At 48.4% G+C, this 18,648-nt stretch overlaps 1 protein-coding gene across 1 annotated transcript in view; it reads right to left on the bottom strand.

Annotated features, from left to right (window-relative positions):
- Positions 1-18,623, bottom strand: part of ZEB2 (zinc finger E-box binding homeobox 2) — a 111,178-nt gene extending 92,555 nt beyond the window's left edge. The window contains exon 1 of the mRNA XM_071435477.1: positions 18,483-18,623. Within this exon, the coding sequence (XP_071291578.1) occupies positions 18,483-18,555 (73 nt within the window). The 5' untranslated portion in view covers positions 18,556-18,623. The remainder of the gene's footprint in view (positions 1-18,482) is intronic.
- Positions 18,624-18,648: the final 25 nt, after the last annotated feature.

Here is an 18,648-nt window from a genome sequence, read left to right on the forward strand (position 1 = left end):
ATCCTCAAATATAAGCAGAGAAAAAGAGAATAAATGTGTTTTTCTCTGTATATGAATTGTTTATAAAGTACCGTGTACATACATAGATATGAATTCTCGTTTCACTCTTTCAGACTGTGCTGTATCTGATTTTCTACACTTCACTGGGCAACCAGCAGTTCAGTTACACTACACTTGCCCTGTACAATTTGTCTCTAAAAGGTTCCCAAAATTATGAAACATCCTGTCTGCTGCACGACCTGCTCACCGCAGTGCCTCAGCCTGAGGTGCATCCACAAATATAGAGAGGATGGCACGGAAAAAATTTTGCATATATATATATATATATATATATATATATATATATATATATATATATATATATGTTTGATGGTTGAGCCCATACAAGTGGCCCAATACACCCCTGCCATTGTGCAAGAGTGGGTTTTAAAGATAAATGGCTGCATGTTAACCAGATTTGACATGCTGCACAAAAGCAGCCACCTTTGGTCCCATGACACAGCCAAACAGAAAAAACAACAAGAAGTCCTGGCAAAAGATGTCCAACGTGAATAAAAGCCCAACAATTTGTCACATAGTCGTTACAAAATGTTCCAGGCTTTGGGGCTTGCCATGGGACAGCAGCGATAAGAGGAGCATAGAAAAACGAAGGCTGGGGGTGTTGGGGTGGTGGAAGAGTTAAAACTCGAGGAAAGCTCCAGTAGTTCCAAAGGGGAAACAAAGAGGATATTTTCATTTGGCTCTTTCCGAAGACACACACACACACACACACACACACACACACAAAAAAAAAAAAAAAAAAGAAAAAAAAAAGCCGTAATTAATTAAATCAAGAAGCTCAGTTGTTTTGAGAAGTGATTGAAATCTGACATGCAAAGTAGAAATATTTACGTTTACTTTCTATTTTAGGAATCCACGAAGCTACTTTTCCTTCACTGCACTTCCCCACCACTACAATGGCCATAGCTCAGTTTATCCAGTAGTAAGCACTGCCTGTTCAGGGCCAAATCCTGCTCATGTTTCTCATGGCATTTGGTCTTTCCTCATGGGAACAGGCATAGAAAACTCCAAGGATGTGGCTGGGGTTGAGGTCTGGTATATGGCAGCAGAGCAGTACCTGAGCTCCTGCTTTCCTTTGAGTTCACATAAGACAGAAGAGAAAAAGTCCAGACTTAGGCTTGGTTTGATGAGCCTGAATTTCCAAACCAGCTTGATCCTGCAGTTTTCCACTAAAACCAAACCTGGGCATCAAACCCTACTTTGCTGTTCCGTGTCCCCCCAGAGTGACCCAGGTATTCCCATCAACTGCAGTCGGGTCAGGATTTGCACCTATGCCAGTCCACTGGGATTTTGATGTATTTTTAGAGCCCCTATACCAAAATAAGGAGCTCAAATGCACCAGTGCAGCTGCTTGCTAAGCTCCACATAACGGAGCTCACATTGTAAAATACCTTTCAGTCAATAATCATCATTGCTTCAGTGATTACCCTTCACTTCTTTATATTCAGTAGCAGAAAACTGGGGAGGAGGGGGCAGTTAAAAGCAATATCATCCTCTAAATTAGAATAACTAGTCGTATAAAAAACTGAAATTCTGGTTATTAGGAACATACATTTGTAATTTTCTCAGACAAATTCCTTGGCATCCGCTCGCCCTCTGACGAAACAACGGACGATACTTGCTCTTCCTCAGTCCCACAGAATGGCACAGTGCTTTGGAGATATTAAGCTCTGCAAAAACCCTGTCAATGAGTTCAGCAGTATTTCCCTGTCTCATAGACAGGGAAAATGAGCGTGGGGAGGTTAATTGACTTGCTGGAGAGCACTTGATGCTGCACTCACCTTCCCCATCTCGGCCAGCGTGAGGCCGGGGCTGGGAGAACATCCCACCACATCCCACCCTCATCCCCTGCAGCCTCCTCACAGCATCCCAGCAATCCAGCATGGACCAGCATGGCGTGGCCTTCCCCTTGTCCCTTCATGGGCCTAGTCCCTTCACAGGGGTTTTTGTAGGAGTAAATTAAATAGCATCAAAATTGCCTCTGAAATGCACAGGGCTTACATGTCAAAAGGAAAAAAAAGAAAAAAAACCACAACCGAGTGTCAGCCAGAAGAAAAGTTCATTATTATATGTCAAGGAAAAATTAATAGAAAGGGCTTCAATAGTTAAATTACATGGGTAGATCAGGCTTTCTGCAGGAAGACCAGCTTGCTTTAATTAAAGCATGTTCTGTTCAAAAGCCACTGTGCTCGTGTTTAACAGCAACCTGATACCAACACCTGTAAGTCCCTGCTCAAAAACTCCAACTGCTTTCCCATATTCCAGCCCAGCGATCCACGTTATCGAAAGTCTGAGTTATTTTTAAATGGATGGGGGGACAACTAAGCCAGGGCTCTCTGTGGAGTCGAGCAGGGGGACAAGGACTGTTCAAATCATGGAAATGTCAGTTCCAGCGATGTGTGCCTTGGATTATTTTTTTTTTTGGACTGTCAAGAAGATTTTAAATCTTTAATATCTGTTTGTTGTCAGGTTTGCCTCCAGCTTTTTGTATCTGCAGGTCGTATTTTTTTGTTGTTGTTAGGAATTAGCATTTCTCATTTGCCAGCTGAAAGTTTAGGAGAAAGCACCAAAATGCCGATAAACAAAGTTCATCTCAGGGAAAATCTCTGTATGCATAACCTAGTTAACAATTCTTTCATGGTTGCAGGATGAAATTTGAAATGCATGTTGAAAAAGAGAGTTCCTACAGAAAGCATCAGTACTACCGAGGCTTTTCGAGTGCGCTGTACTAATTTTAAACAAGAAATCATTATGATTTCCGTGCTGTATTAGCATCTCTTTTATTTTCTGGCATCTCTGCTGCACTATTTCAACTCACTGCAGGTTGCTGTTACTTTTTTTTGATACCACATCATTTAAACACACACCGGAGCTGAAGACATTTGGGATTACCGGGGACTTCAATCAACATTTTTGGCCTTTGTAAAGGATCTTAGCCAAACATTTGGTGTAGTTAAACTCCAACTGATGCCACAACACACAGAATATCACTCCCCAAAAAGTGCAGAACTGATGCATTGTGCCATCTCTGGCAGCATTCGTTCAGTGTTTGCTGCGACTGGGGAGGAAGAAAGATACAGAATGCATGGATTGATTTTCAAATTACCTCAATATTTTGAAAACATTTTCACCTGCATGCTGAGAATGCTAAGAATAGGCAGGAAGGCAATTGTGCATTTGCACAGCCTCCACTGCATTCATTTATAAATTACCTCATCACTGACTGAAATTAACACTGATTCTTACAGGCAATTTCTCAATTTCCAATGCTAATTACATTTTTTTTACTTTTAAATTCTGTACCACCTGTTTTGGGCAAGACATCTTAGGCAGCGCGACCGCATTTAATCACAATTTTAATTAACCGCCCTGTAGATGTGAAAAAGAAGCAATTATAATATAGATGAATGATGATTTTTCTGCATTAAATTGTTTTGTTTCCCTGGTATGTTGATTGTAACACAGCACACAAATACAGTAACTGTACAATTTTTTTCTATTGTAATTTAGTAATTGTTTTTGGAAAACCAGTTTGGGAATGAGTGACTTCATCTGTTTACAAATTGATTGATACTGTTAACTCACTGATTGCTGCAGCATACATTTTGTATTGCACAGCCTAGCATAAAATATAATTAGGCATGCACAGACTTTGCAGCACCATTTTGGAATCTGAAAATCAACTGTAACTGAAGTGTGTTTTCCTTGAGCATCCTCGTATCAGCCGCGGCTGATGATACGATAATCAACAAACAATGGGCTTTTCCCATCCTGCCGCTGGTAGAAACCCTTGGATTTAATCTGATAGCCTCACAGTGTAAGGGTTAGAGTTGGGGTTTTTTTTCAGAATGTGCTTTGCCAGGCCTGGGAGCTGAGGGCTGGCAAGTCTGCAGCTTGCCCAACTCCCTCAGATCGCTATCGGGAAGGAGCGGGCGAGTGATGGAAAGAAACAATGATGGCAAAAAGAGCCGCGGTTCCCGAGACGCGGGGATCGTTCCTGACACGCGTGTGCTGTGGCACCGGCTATCTCCAGCTACGCATTACAGGGGGAAAAGAGCTCGATCTGACTCATGGCTGGCAGACACGGATCAGACAAGTTTTATATATATATATATATAGGTACATCTCCGCACGGAGAAGCGCGAGACCGTTCCCATTGGAGGCAGAGCCTACTGGCTTTCCCAGGCAGCGAGGTCGCACCGGAGCAGAAAGGGAGCAGATGTGCAGCACTAGCAGCACCTGGGCTTTGGGACACAGTGCCACCACCACTGTGCTCTACCAGCGACCAGGGACAGTCCTGCTGAGCATCTCCCACCTTAGGGCTGTACATCCCCTTGCAGAGGTGGACTGAGAGGCAGGGACACAGGGAAGGTGCACCTTGACATTTATAGAAGAGAGGTGGCAGCTCTCACCCTCCCCATCTCATGTGCAATCCACAGAGCAAGAAGCCTCCACCAAGAAGGACTTGCCAAGAAGTGAGACACCACAACAGGCTCTGTGAGACCACATCCCAACCAGACCAGCCATGTCACCCACAGTGCACTGAGACCAGGAAGGAAGGGGATGAGACAGACCTGGGACGGTCTCCATGGGAGCACAGGAGTCTCTGTGATTTGGAGGCAACTTGGGGGGCTCCTGGTCTCATCTGCTGGCCTGCTCGCTTTATAAATATTTGTTAAGAGGGCAGGACATAAAGCCTACTGTTCAGTAGGTGATTTTTGTAAGAATCCAGCTATCCATACATAAAAGGGTCTATTATCTCACTGTGGAAGAGATTTACATGCGTAACTCCCATTAACTCTTATGGGACTTAGGCACGTAAATCTCTTGTGCATCTAGAGAAGAATAGACCACATAAGGTCTTGTGATCTATACTGCTAGTAGGTTTAAGTCCCTTTCATTTATAAAGCTATACAAAAATTAACCATTAAAGCTTATTCTGTGCAAGCTGTCCCCCTACATATATCACCCAGCTCTGTGTTTGAAGTACTCGATGTAAACGCGCACTGAGGAAAGGTACCGGAGCGAGAGAGCCCATTCATTTCAGTTAGTAAAACTGTCATCCCTGAAAGGAAGCAGACTGAGGGCAGGTAGAAAAATTGTACAGGTTTTGCTCAGCAGATTCAATTTCAGATTTAGGCTCTAGACTGCACTGTTTGGAGAAGGAATACTTTCATTTTGCTGAGTGCTCCCTCCGCCCCCTCCTTCCTTCTCTCCCATCCCTACTCACAGCCCCATGCCCTGGACCAAAGGACCCTGAGTGGCTGGAGTGATAAAATCTTTGCACAGCCCAACTAAGATGCTGCATCTACTAAGGAAAAAGAAATAAATCTTTTATTCCATAAACTTGTTTAAGCTGAAATGTTCATTGGTAAGCCTGTAAAAGTGGGAACATCTGTGCTCCTGCTGGGATTTGATGTCTCACCACAAACCTTTCCATAAGCACTTTGTCTCTGGTAGGAGACAAAGAGGAAAATACCTGATCCTTGGCCTCAGTTGGGCAGCTCCTTCTATCCTCACGCACTGACCTACTGAGCATTCCTCCCAGCAGCGAGCTGCCTCCCAGGGCTACCTCCGCCATGGAAGCTGCCTAACTAATCTCTTAGCAAACACTTGCAGCAAACCTGAAGGGAGTTTAGAAAGGCAACGAAGAAGAGGAGAAAAAAACCCTGAAACTTTCTCCAGATAAAGTCTGTGGCATCTCTAAGAGAAGAGAACCCAGCCTAAATATAGCTCCACATGCTCACGTTTTCTCTTGATTAACTGCTGAGATACAAAGTTGTGGCCACCTAATGAACATAGAGATATATATTCTAATCTTAATCCAGTTTCCTGCTCCCTTCCATTAACCCAGCTGTCTTTCTGCCTGTCAATAGTGCCCTGACTATGCTTACAGGTATTTGCAAGACACTGCTTTTATCCCAGCAACACCGCTGGGATGATATGGCACTGGAAAAGTCCATCCCGCGCCCTGCCTGCGCACGGGGTAACCTCTCCTTAGGAGCTTATAAGAAAATCCACTGTTGAAATAAATAACAACTCTCAACAAATGATCAAAGAAGAAATAAATCTTTTACCCTTCTAAGACTTTTTAAAACTGAAATCCCATTTTTTAACTGGATAACAGTTAAGAGGCTACCGGCCACCTATTTTTCTGGGAGCTACGTTTTAAGCGTTTGCCTCATGGATGTTGGGCAGACAAACGAATCTGTGGTCCTCCGGAGCAAAAGCTTTTAAAATAAAGTTTGTGTGTAGTATATGAAAACATATTGTTTGGAATTTAAGTTCTAATATCTAGGAATAAACAGAGCATTAAATCAAGCAAAACTGTGACAAGGCCAATATGCACATGGATGATGCCAGCGAGGCATCTCCAGCCCTTTGTTCACAGCTTAACAAAACTGTGCCGTCACACCACTTTAGCTCAACAGTGCCTGTCGAATGGGCATCAGCAGATCAGCCAATGCCTGTCACACACACAGCTGAAAAACTGTTTGAAAGCAAGGCTTACTTTAGCACAAGTCTGGTAGGAAAAGTGAGAGGGATTTTTAATCATCTGGTAAAGACTACAGATATATATTTAGGGAGAAAATATATAGATATATTTATATATATTGTCAGCTTTCTTCCTCAGGAAAGTAAAGCAGTTTTGCTCTTTTTCACCTCTAAGGAAGGAGTGGGTCTTGGTGGTGTTGCCTGTTCCTTGGTGTGCTGCTCCCTTCCACACTACATCAGATTTGGAATTATTTGCAAATAAGTAAAATTCTTTCAGGGTGGGAGGAGTGTCACAGGGAACGATCCCAATTTGTCCAAAAATCTATTAAAAATTAATTTTCACATTGTCCTGCTTGGAGACCCCCTCCTCCCCGTGACAGAGGATAAATGAAATAACATATTCAAGGAAATGTTTGTTTTGATTCTAATGCAATTATCTTTGCAGATGAACGTCTCTCTAGGTTGAGTGGGTTTTTTTTTTAGCTGATCAAAATATGTTTTCATTGGTATTAACAACCTTCTCCGTCACTTCTCTTAACAGTCCTGGTGCAACATCGCTCCGCAAAGAACCGCAGCAAAATAAGCTTGTTAGCGCCAGCAACTTCAGCTCGGCACTTCCCTCTTTTTCCCAACACTTTTCCCCCCCCCCAATTTATGGGGGTTTTGACACACACCCCCTCCCCAGCCGGCTCCCCGCGGCACCGGGGCGAGCTCCCAGCGCTCGGCCCCTCGGTGGCGGCTCAGGGTGGGACCGGGGGGGACCGGGGGTGACCGGGGGGGACCCGGGGGAGCGGGGGGCGGCAGCCCCGGGTGCTGAGCCCTCTCCCCCTGCCTGCCCGCCGCTGCTGTCAGCTCGCTGCCTGCACTTTAGCTGTCTCTTTCCCAGTCCCTACCCTGTCAGTTTCTGGGCTGCCAATTTCAACTTGAAGCTTGACTGGGCTGATTTGATGCAAATACCTCCAGGGAAAACCCTGAAACTGATGAACAGTTATGTCAAGTCGATTTTGCACCATCGGGAAAAGGTAACCTCTGCGAGAAAAAAAAACAACAAGGTTAAAGAGACAAGGGCTTTTCACGTGTAATACCACTGCTGCACATCTCGTTCACTGTTTACCATCCCTCAGAAATTGTAACTGTCAGAATTAGTCCTAATTGCAGATGCGAAAGCTGCCATTATAATAAAAACAGAGGCAGTGCAGGCATTAAATGTAGCAGCCTAATTTGTGAGACTACTGAAAAGGTAGAGTAAATGAATATTTCATTACTTTAATTACCAGGGACTACTCTTTTCTTGCTGTCTTATGATAAGTGTTGCTGTAACTAGCAACAGCAAACATCCACTAAAACATAAAGTGCAATAATAGTACTGCTGTCAGGATCGCTGCTTTAAAATACGAGCGGGAGGGGGGGGAAGGGGGAAATATAATGGTTTTTCTATTTCTTAGAGATCCGCAGGAGCAGGAGATAGAAACTCGTTTAACGTCAAAAAACAAAGAGGCGAGTAAACAGGTTTTAGTCAAAGAAAATAATGACCCGGAGGAGGGGAGGGGTGGGGTGTGCGTGTGGTGGGGGGGGACTTGAGGACACACTCGAAAGCCCAGAGCCGGGAGGAGCGCAGGCAGCGCCGAGCCGCCTCCCCTGCGCTCCCTCCCTCCTGGGAGCGAAGTTTGGGGCTGGGAGGGGGGCCCGGCATCCCGGGAGCGGCGTCCCGGGAGGGGTTCGCACCTCGGCCCGGAGCGCTTCTCTCGGCAGCGCCTGCGGGGCCCGCGGGGGTGTGTGCCCCGTCCCCCGCCCCACGGAGGCGGTTCACACCTCTGCCCCGCGGCCGGAGCGGGGGGGCCCGGGCGGCTCCGCACGCCCCCGCCCCAGCGCAGCGCAGCGCCGCGGCGGGCGCGCCTCCAGCCCGCTCCGCACCGCTCCGCACCGGGGCGCGGACGGCGGGTGATGCTCCCCGGGGGCGTGCGCCCCGCCGAGCCCCCCACCTGCGGGACGGGGGTCTCCCGAGAAGGGGTGTCCCGGGGGCTGTGACCCTCAGCATGCCGGCTTGGAGCGAGGGGCACTCAGAGCGAGGGGATGCCCGGCCCGGGGGAGCCTCCGCGCTCCGCCCCGGGCCCCGCTGCCCGCGCAGCGCCCGCGCGTCGGGGCCGCTGCTGCAACAGCCCGGCCGCGGCTGAGACAGCCGCTCCCGACAGACGCGGGGAAATTTGTCAACAATTCGCAACCACGCTGGTAATTACATTCCTGGAATCCGCAGCGATAGATGTAAAGATAAGGGAGCTGCCTCGACTTTCCCCTCGGAGTGATCTGTTTGCAGCGACTTATTCCTCTTCCTAGCCCTTCCTAACCGTATTCCCCCGTTACGCCTCCTGCGCCTTCTGCCACTGGGCTCTCCAGAAACATACGTGACTAGTCGCTGCGCCTCACTCCTGTCCGAGGAGGCACCAGCTCCCTTCTCGCCTTTGTGTTCCCATCCCTCCGACCCAACTTTCCTGTCAGACCCGAAAAATATGCAAGGCTCGCACTGCCGCTGAGAAGCAGGACAAAGTTTAACTTCTCTGTTGGCAGTCGGAGAATAACTCCCAGGCAGGATTCAAGCAAAAGATCTGATTTGCTGAATTCTGCTCTTTGATTTGTATTTGTATGTTATTGCTACTGCTAAGGTTGTTGCCAACCTCAATTAGATCACAAATGAGATCAGTTTAATTCAACTCCCAAACTGTGACCTGACCATGGTCTGAAAGTATTCAAAAACGCATTTTAAGCCTTCCTTTGATTTCAAAAGGAATAGTGCATGCTTGGTCATTCATACAAATAACATAAAACGTAATTATGGGATGATTTGGCAGATGACATTCCTGCCAAACGACGCTCCATGCCAGAGTCTGTAATGCTATGGCTGCTGTCCTGGTGCTCGGGAGCACAGCACCCTTGTGTAAGGTGGGAGTAATGGGGTGTGTGCGATGTGGAGGTGTTTAAATGCGCTTGGGGAGGCAAATGCAACAGCAGCAACCACGCCACCATGAAACCCCCCAGTCAGAAACTGCTGTATCACTTGGAAGGGAAGCGGATCCGCACTATCAAATCTCCAGGAGGCTGTGACAAAGGGAGCTTGCAGCTTGACACACGGGTAACAACATAGCAAACACCTTTAATTCTGTCATGTCTCATACCCTTTGCTTTCTCACACATTTGTGGCTGCTCTAGCATTGACACCTACACTTAAAAAAAAAAAAAAAAAAAAGAAGAAAAAAAAAGAACCCTCGACAATAAAAATCCTCAAATGAAGCAATCTCATTCCAGCTAAAAAAAGAAACACCTGGAAAGTTATTCTTCTGCCCAGTAAAAAAAAGTAACTTATTAGCTCCTGCTTCTAACATCTCAGTAAAGAGCAGAAAGCAGCAAAAAAAAAAAGTTCACTTTTGGGAATGAGAAGCTCCCAGAAAGCTGTTGGCTTTCCTTGGAGCCTGGGAGCTCACTCGTACAGGTTTGCCGGCGTAACTTCTCAGCTATTCCGCTGCTCGAATGCGAATCCTAAATTGACCTTCCTGCCTCAGCAGTGTTTGGGAGCGTTCCTAGAGAGGGCTTGGGTGATGTTACATGGGAGGGGGTAGGTACAGAGCGTGCCTGCGCGCTGGCACACACACAGGTGAAGCCTGGAGCAGCCCTCTCCTGCCCATGCCTCCAGCTCTCCCCAGCCCGTGTCTCTGACGGATTGATCCCGAAAGCTTCAGCTGCCACCAAGGCCAGCATGCGTCAGGCTGAGCGGCTGCTGTGGCTTCAGCAGTGCCACCTCCTCGCTTGTCCCCCCCAAACACCGCAGTGCCCCCACTCCAGGCCACCTGCAGGGCCCCGGAGTGCAGAAGGAGTTAAGGCTCTTTCCAGCATTACTGGGTAGGTTAATATCACAGCTGCTTGGTAAAGCATTATCCAGCACCTCACTTAACAAAAGCCTGCTTTTGCAAACAGACTCCTACTTTTCCCCAAGTGTCCAAAGGTGTTTACTGAAGTAAATCTGCCTAAATCCTCCATTGCTTGGGTCATGGGGGTGGTTAGGAGGGTGGAAGGTGTAGAGATAATCTCTTTTTGTAAATTCTGTAAATCTTCTGGGAAAAAATCAGGAATCTGTGTCACATGCCTCTGTTCAACTGGTAACATCTCGGTTAGTGTGCTCCTTATGAGTGAAATCTGCCATAGCAGCTACAGGGAAATAAGACATCCCTCCCGTTTCTCATTGTTCAAACTGTTCTTCCCTCTCGAAGTTCCTTTAGCACGTTTAATCTATTTGCTGATGGAGGGGGAAAAAAAAAAACTGTTAGGATCTTAAAAGTGGTTTCTGGGAAAAAAAAAATAAAAATGACAGTTTGGTCGGCAGGAGATAGTGTAGTTGAAAACTTGTCACTTGAGATTTCTGCACTACCCCGGTTATTCCAACACCAGCAACTGCATATTACTTTTTACATGTTGCAAATAGAGGCAAACAACACAGGAAATTTTGACAGCTCTGCCTGAAAGGGCTTAAATACTTCTCAGTAAGCAGGATCCAGTTATAAATAAACCTTCTCTTGGTGAGAAAAAAGTGGCTACGACCAAAGACCTCAATATTTTTCTAGAAAACTGTCTGATTGAAAGCACAGAAGAGCTTCTGAGAAACAAACAAACAGGCAGATATGGGGGGGACACACACAGGGATGGGGAGAAAATGCACATGAACGTGACTACAAAACCCCACGAGGGAGCACGGCTACAGAAACTTCCACAAATCTCGCCTTCTTCCTCCTCCTCCTCCTCCTCCTTCTTCTCCTCCTCCACCTCCTCCTCCTCCTCCTCCTCCTCCGTCCGCATTTTCTGGTGCCGCCGAGGATTCGCTGAGTCGCTGCTTTTCCCCGCCGGGTCGGGGCAGCCCGGGCCGGCCGCCAGCCCGGGGACACCCCCGCCACCGCCACCGCCACCGCCACCGCCAGGGCCACCGCCAGGGCCACCGCGGCCCCCGGCCCGCCCGGCCGCGACAACACCCGGCCCAACACCTCACCAAAATACAGGGGGGGAAAACAAAAATAATAAAAAAAAAAAAAAAAAAATTTAAAAAAATTTAAATTTCATCTGGGGAAATTTTGCCCAGCCAAATCTGCCTCGCCCCCTGCCACCCCCGTCCCCAAGGTCATGGTGAGTAAACAATAATAGTAATTAAAACAAAATAATAGGCAGCAGTCAAGAGCTGAGAGTACACACACCTGACCCTAACTATAACAGACTTCTCAGAGTAGAATTTGATCCCTCTCTGACACTTTCTACCTCAAGTGTTAGAGCGAGTGGCCATGAATAGTACAGGCATGCCATCTTGTAACACTATCTGCCTGTCAGAAGAGCCAAGGCTGGGTAGAGCAGGATCTATATAAGGCTTGTAACTAGGGGAAGCCCAACAAACAGCTACAAACACCTAAGTTATTTTACTCAGCCTCCACCCTTCTGCTTTTTCCCCCCTTCTTCTTCTCACTCTCTTTTTTTTTTTTTTTTTTTTTTTTTTCCTTTTCATCTTGGCTTTCTGTTGCAGAATGCAAATGTAGCCTGCCGGCGGTGAATGGGCTGAATTGTGATTAAGAAGAAGAAGAGCTCCTTTCTTTGTTCTCCCCTCAGGGGATGTTTACTGGGAGAGACACAGCGGATCAGATATGAAAGGCATTCAGGTCAGCATTGATGTGAGCGAAAGTGAAATCATACCTAAGGCATTCAAAAGACCGCCGTGTCAGGGGTTCAGCTAACGGTGCATCTACTGTGTCTTCCCTGTTAGGCACCAAAAAAAGGGGAAAAAAGGAAAAAAAAAATCTCTCCACAAACAGGCATTTTTTTAAAAAATAAAATTACCACAAAAATTACATAGAGAAGGAAAATGAAAAAGTTTTCCCTCGCTTTACCTCCAGAGCAGAAACTACAGGACTTAGTGCTCTTTGCCCTTATGATCACGGATGGGGCAGGTCGGCTTGCATTAATTGTAGCTGCTGCGATCAGCATCCTTTTTAGGGGGAAATGAATCTAACCTGAAGTGTGAGCGGTTTCTTTCTGAAGCACACCTCTGCATCGCACTTCCCTCTGCACAGCACACGCACGCATAGGTGCAGGCGCATGTACACATGCACCTCTCCATGAGCCCCAGCGAGCTGCGTGCCTCATTTGTTCTGCCCCCAACCACGGTCCTTGCCTCCCTCAGAAGCCACTCCGGGTGATAAAGGGCAGGGTGGCATATCAAACCAGCACAGCACACCTTCCAAAGTGATCTTTCACTGACTTGGAAACTCCTCGAAACACTTTGCTGCAAGCTCGCAGCGCAGGAGGATGGTGGTGATCGGAGGCGTGAGGAGTTGGGGCACAGCTCTGTAAGTTAAACTGCTGCAAGGAAAAGTCTGAGCATTGTCGTTTTATTCACCAAAAAAAACCCCACTTGATGAAGAAATATTTGGATCTCACGATTTTTTTTAAGTCTACACTTCTCCCAGCCTAGTTATTCTCTCAATAGACTTTCCCAGTGGTTAGCTGACGCTGTTGGCATAAACAGAGATATGTAAATATGGAGGGGAAATATAGCAAATTACAGCTAAGCATACAAAGAGTTAGGAGGTGGCTGCATTTACAGGGGCTGAAATGAAAATGAAAACGACAGATCATTTTTGAAAAGCCCCAAAAAATTAAGGAACAGGACTGGGTGTCGTGTGCACTAACCAGCTCCACTATTCTGAATTTGTTTCCACCTTCAGAACCTTAGTTAAAATATATTGTTTGTCTAATGCTCACATCTGCTTTAATGGTGACGTTTAATTCTGAAATATTTTCAACTAGTGTTTCTGCATCACAGATTTCTCTCCTTTTTCTCTATACTCTAAAAAGACAACTAAAGAGCAATCAAAAAGGTGTCTGACTTGGCCATTCAGACAATTGCACCCTTGTGGGAATGCTGGAATGAATGGTACAGTGGACACCCCAGCACTATTGACGTTATAAACATGTAAATGAAACACATTAGGGCAGACAATCAATTGTCTGTGAGCACTGCAAACCTGCACTCCCTTTCTATGTGACAGGCACAAAATAGTGTCTACCTTGGGAAGCCATGGTCTTGCAGAAAAAAAGGACAAAGAGTTCTCTTTCACAGAGGAGAAAATGCACCTTAAAAGCACTGGGATAATGCAGATGCCAAAAACTGTTGTGAGGCGAGGAATTTCCTATTTCTTGGAATGAATGTGGGGCTGCTGTAAAAGAATCAACACCCTTCTTTCCACTCTAAAGGGAGACACACATTTTTTTCTTGGGGAATATTACCAGCCTGTCCTGAGAGCTTGCATCTCAGTCTCCCACATATTTCCCCTACCTTGGGCAGTTGGCTATGTACAATTATCGATAATTAACTTGTAATGGTTTCCTTATCACTTTTTCTTCCCTTTTCAAATACGCCTTTTCCAAGCCATCAAATGCATTTTCTTGCAGCAATTAGAAATTCCCCCAAAACTTTCCTTGTGAAGCATGTGCAATAAGCAAAACCAGTAATTACCGAATGGTCACAAATGGCAAACAGTAAATCAGGCACTAATCTCCAAATTCTCTGGGTTTCTCGAAACTCGGAAGAAAATAAATAGATCCGACCTGACACAGACAACAACCTCCCCTGCTCCATGCCACAGCTCAGCCTGGACATGAATCTGCACCGAGAAAATGCGGCTGGGTAATCATTACGCCCTGGCCACTCGCCTTTCTGGCATTAATTTTTAATACCTATCTCCAGGTGCTTTTCTGGAGGTGCTAGCAGTGCATTTGTCTCGCTGCCCGGCGAGCCAAATCCCGGAGAAATCTCCTCGCAACGGATTCCCGGCCCTGGGGATCTGCCCGGCCCCGGGAGCGCTCCGGGTGCCCGCTCTGCCCGCTGCCACCTGGGCTGCACAGGGAACAGCTGCCTCCTCACACCCCAGCCTCAGTCTGGCTGCCTCCAAACTTCTCCAGGCAGGGAAGACAAGACTCACTTCTTCCCACTCACTAAAGGCAGCAGGCAGGCTTGCCTATTTTTTCCCTTTTTTTTTTTTTTTTTTCTTTCTCTCTCCCCTCTTTTGCAAGTGAGGAGTGAAGGAGGTTTTTCCCCCTTCCCCAGCATCCCTGGAAGGAGGGTGGGTGGGTATCTTTTTGGGAAAGGCTCTGAGCAAGCCTAATCGTCTCTGCTTGTTTGGTCTGTGGTCTTGGATCAGACGCCCTGAAAGCATTGAACTTTCTCCCTTTTCTTTACAACTGGAAGCGAGGTGGCAAAGGAATCAAAGAGAGCTGTTTACTGAAACTTTGGGGTAAATTAGATACAACTTTCCCCCCTCCCCCCCTTCGCGGGGATTTTAATTTCACTTTGGATTTTCGAGGAGGGGAGCGGAAAGGAGGGAGGGGGGGAAAAAAACCCTCGGCCAACAAACGCCAAACCACAACAGCACGGAGAGAAGGCAGCTCATCGGGCATGGCAGGGCAGGGCTGCCGGCCGGACAGACAGGGCTGCCGGCCGGACAGACAGCGCTGCTGCCGGGCCCCGCTGCTCCGCACCGCTCCGCGCCGCTCCGCACCGGCGCTGCGGCCGCCGGAGCAGCCCCCGCCTCCGCGGGGCGCCCGTGCGGAAAGGGGGCTCACTGCCCTCTCCTCCTCCTCCTCTTCTTCCTCCTCCTCCTCCTCCTCCTCCTCCTCCTCTTCTGCCGCCACTTCTCTCCCGAGTGAAAGTGCCGCGAAGTGAGTCAGGCGCTGGGAATCATCTGACTGAACTTCCCGGAGCTCCGCCGCATTCCTGGGCTGCCGCTCCAGCAGCTCCCGCCCCCCCCCGCCCCGCTTTCGGGGTCCTCTCCTTGCCATCCTTCCCCCCTCCTCCCCGGGGGGCTCACCCCTCATTGATTTCCACATCGCCTCTCTCAGCCCGCCTCCCCCCCGCACACCTCTCCTGCACTCCAGCAGCTCTCATCAACCCCGTTATCTTGGAAAATCCCGAGCCTGCTTCCTTTCTACCCTATTTAGCTCCGCTGTAATTTTATCCAGCGCCGGTATCTCATCCCGAGCCTTGCCCATCCCCGCACACACGCAGATACACGCACACAGGCGTGGAGCCCACTGAGGCATTAGTTGGATTATTCTGTTTTGTCCCCCCGTCTGTAATGTGTCTGGGATTCACTAACACTCCTCTCGCTTCCTTCATGACCATCTATTTTTATTTCCTTTTTCGTGGCTTTTAAATTTTATTTTGGTTCTGCTGCGTTTCTAAGGAATTTCTGTCCGAGTTCGATAAGCATCACCGTTCCTGGTGTTATCAGCAAAGACACAAGCTCAGAAGTAACATCTTTTCCACGATTCCAGGAAAGAAGAAAAATCCACTCAGTCCAGATAAATCCTAGGCAATTCCCAACGGGAAAGGCATTGGATACGTGCTTGTCGAGAAAGAGAAAATGAAAAAAAAAAAAAAAAAACAACGAACAAACCAAACCCACCCTCGCTCTACCTGCTCCTCAGAACCAGGGCATTTCTCACTCAGAAATGAATGAAAGGAACAAATTAGGGGAGCACAAAGAGGAAAGGGGGGACAGACAGAAAGTAGGGAATTATTTCCTTCCCCCCCCCCCCTACACACACCCCGTGTCTTGGCCAGAGTAAGACACTGAAGGGAGAACTCAGCCCTTCGCATAAGCAGCGCACACACACTTGAAGTTTGCGGGATCTTTAAGTGGTTACCTTAAAAATCGCAATTAAACTTTCGTCTCCCAAGTGTGGTGGCTTTTCCAAGTTAGTGCAGCTCCCTGAAAACACCTTTTTGCATGGGAACAACCAGAATCTGCCACCCCGCTCCATACGTGCTCCCAAAGACTTGGCTGCACTACCAGGATACGGTCCTGGTGTCCTGGGCAAACAGAGGCATCCAGGATTTTTTTTTTTTTTTTTTTTTGGGGGGGGGGGGGTAAGGGTGGTGGTGGTGGTGGTGGGGTTTTTTTTAGTACTCAAATCATGTTGAGAAAATATTAAACACGTAGATGCATCCCTCATCAGAGAGCATGTGATGGGTTTAACACGCTAAACTAATAGTCCTGCCTGGAAAAGCAAGGAGGCTGAGGAAGAAGAATAAAACCCCCTCAAACACTCAGAATATTCTTTACTGCAAAAGAGCACTTCTGGATGCGTTGCTTTAAATCTCATTCTCTTTTTCTCTCAAAAATGACTGTTTAACATAAGAAAAAAGGCTACTTGACACAAAGCTTTTGTTATCCAGTTGATCAGCAACGTGCTTTAGATACTTGTAAGGGGAAAAAAGCCCCACAACAGACATTGATTTTAGAAAATCAATAACCAACATTTAATAAAAAGAACAGAGGAAACACAAGAGAGGAGAGGGAAACATTACGTGTAATTTTAATGTCTACTAAATTACCCAGAGATGAGGGGAAGGGGAGGTCTCCTCTGTGAGGACCACCTTAAATAATGACAGACACAAGAGTAAAGGGTGGTGGTGGAGGGGGAGAGACTTTAAAAAAAGATAACAAGAAACGGATCCTTGGGAAGCTGCTCGGAATATATTATTTTAGTTGGGGTATTTTTTTTTTTTTGGCTTTTTTTTTTTTTTTTTTGTAATACTAAGCCAAGCAAATAGATCAAAGACAACACAAAGGGAAAAGCCAGTGTAACATAACGAACAGTTTCTGACTAAAATTCCTCTATCACTCCCCCATATGGCTCGACGCCTCCACCACAACAAGAAAAAGACACACACACGCACACACACACACACACACACACACACACACTCACAACCTAGAGAGAGGCAAGGAGGGGGGGGCAGGATCATTTGTTTCTAATCAACATTCTCTTGTCTTTGTGTTTTTTGTTGTTGTTGTTGTTGTGTGCGTCCCCCTCCTCCTTCAGCCCCCCTCCACCTCCACCTCTCCACTTAAATGAAGTAGCTGAGCTATAAGCGCATGGGTTCAGGTTCACACAAATATCTTCCTTCCTCCGGCTCCTCGAGAGGAAAGTTGTTGGAAGTGGGGCCGGGATGGCCACGGAGGGGCTGCGGGCGGGGAGGGGGGAGCTGGCGGCGGGGAAGCGGCTATCAGCCGGGAGAGAAAGGAAGAAACTAAGGGAGGGACGGGGAGAGACGGAGAAAGAGAGACCCACCACACCAGTGAAAGCTGCCAAATGTGAAATCAGCCCAGAACACCGCGTCCCACTGCGCCCCGGCCCTGCGCGGCCGGCGGGGACCGGGGGAGAGGGCAGCGACGGACAATCGGGCACCGAGCTCATTAGTATTATTAATTATCAGGGAGGAGGAAGTTTCATTTTCGAGTCCCTAACAATAAGGGAAAAAAAAAAAAAGAAAGAAAGAAAGAAAGAAAGAGAGAGAGAGTCGCCGCTAACTCGGTGCCAGCCCGCCTCGGGGTTCTCACGCTGCCGGGTTTTTTTCCCAGGGCCGCCCGCCCCGCTCGTTCCGCGCCGCTCCGCGCCTCCCACCTCCCCGCTCCGCTCCGCTCCGCGCCCCGGCCCGGCCCGCACTGACAGCGCCGGAGCGAGCCGGGCAGCGCTGCCGGGCGAGCCGGGCCGCCCCCGCCGCTCCTCCGCCGCTCCGGGGCAGCGGCCCCGCCGCTCGGGGCCGCGGGGGCAGCGCCCGCTCCGCTCCGCGCCCGCGCAACAAACTTTGGGGCGCGGCGGCGGCGGCGGCGGCGGCGGGCGGGCGGCAGCGCTCCCCCCGCGCCCCTCTCCGCACCGCCGGCGCTCCGCGGCCGCGCAGCTCCGCGGGACGCCGCGCAGGGAGGGAGGCGGGGGGCGGCCAGCCCCGGCTGCCGTGCCCCCCTCCCCGTCCCGCTCCCCGTCCTGCCGCCGCCGCCTTTCCCCCCACGGCCGCGGCGGAACCGGCCGGAAAAAGTTTTCCCGGGGGGCCGTCTTACCGTTTTTCCTCCGGGGGTTGGCTTGTTTTCGCCTCTTACACCTGGGGCCATCCGCCATGATCTGCTGCTTCATTGATAAGAGTGGATCAGATGGCAGTTCGCATGGGCTCGACTCCCTGATTCAGCAGCAGCGGCGGCGGCAGCGGCAGCGGCAGCAGCAGCACGC

Source organism: Agelaius tricolor, unplaced genomic scaffold, assembly GCF_023055355.1.
Source record: "Agelaius tricolor isolate 1412-34295 unplaced genomic scaffold, bAgeTri1.0.p SCAF_10, whole genome shotgun sequence".
NCBI lineage: Eukaryota > Metazoa > Chordata > Aves > Passeriformes > Icteridae > Agelaius > Agelaius tricolor.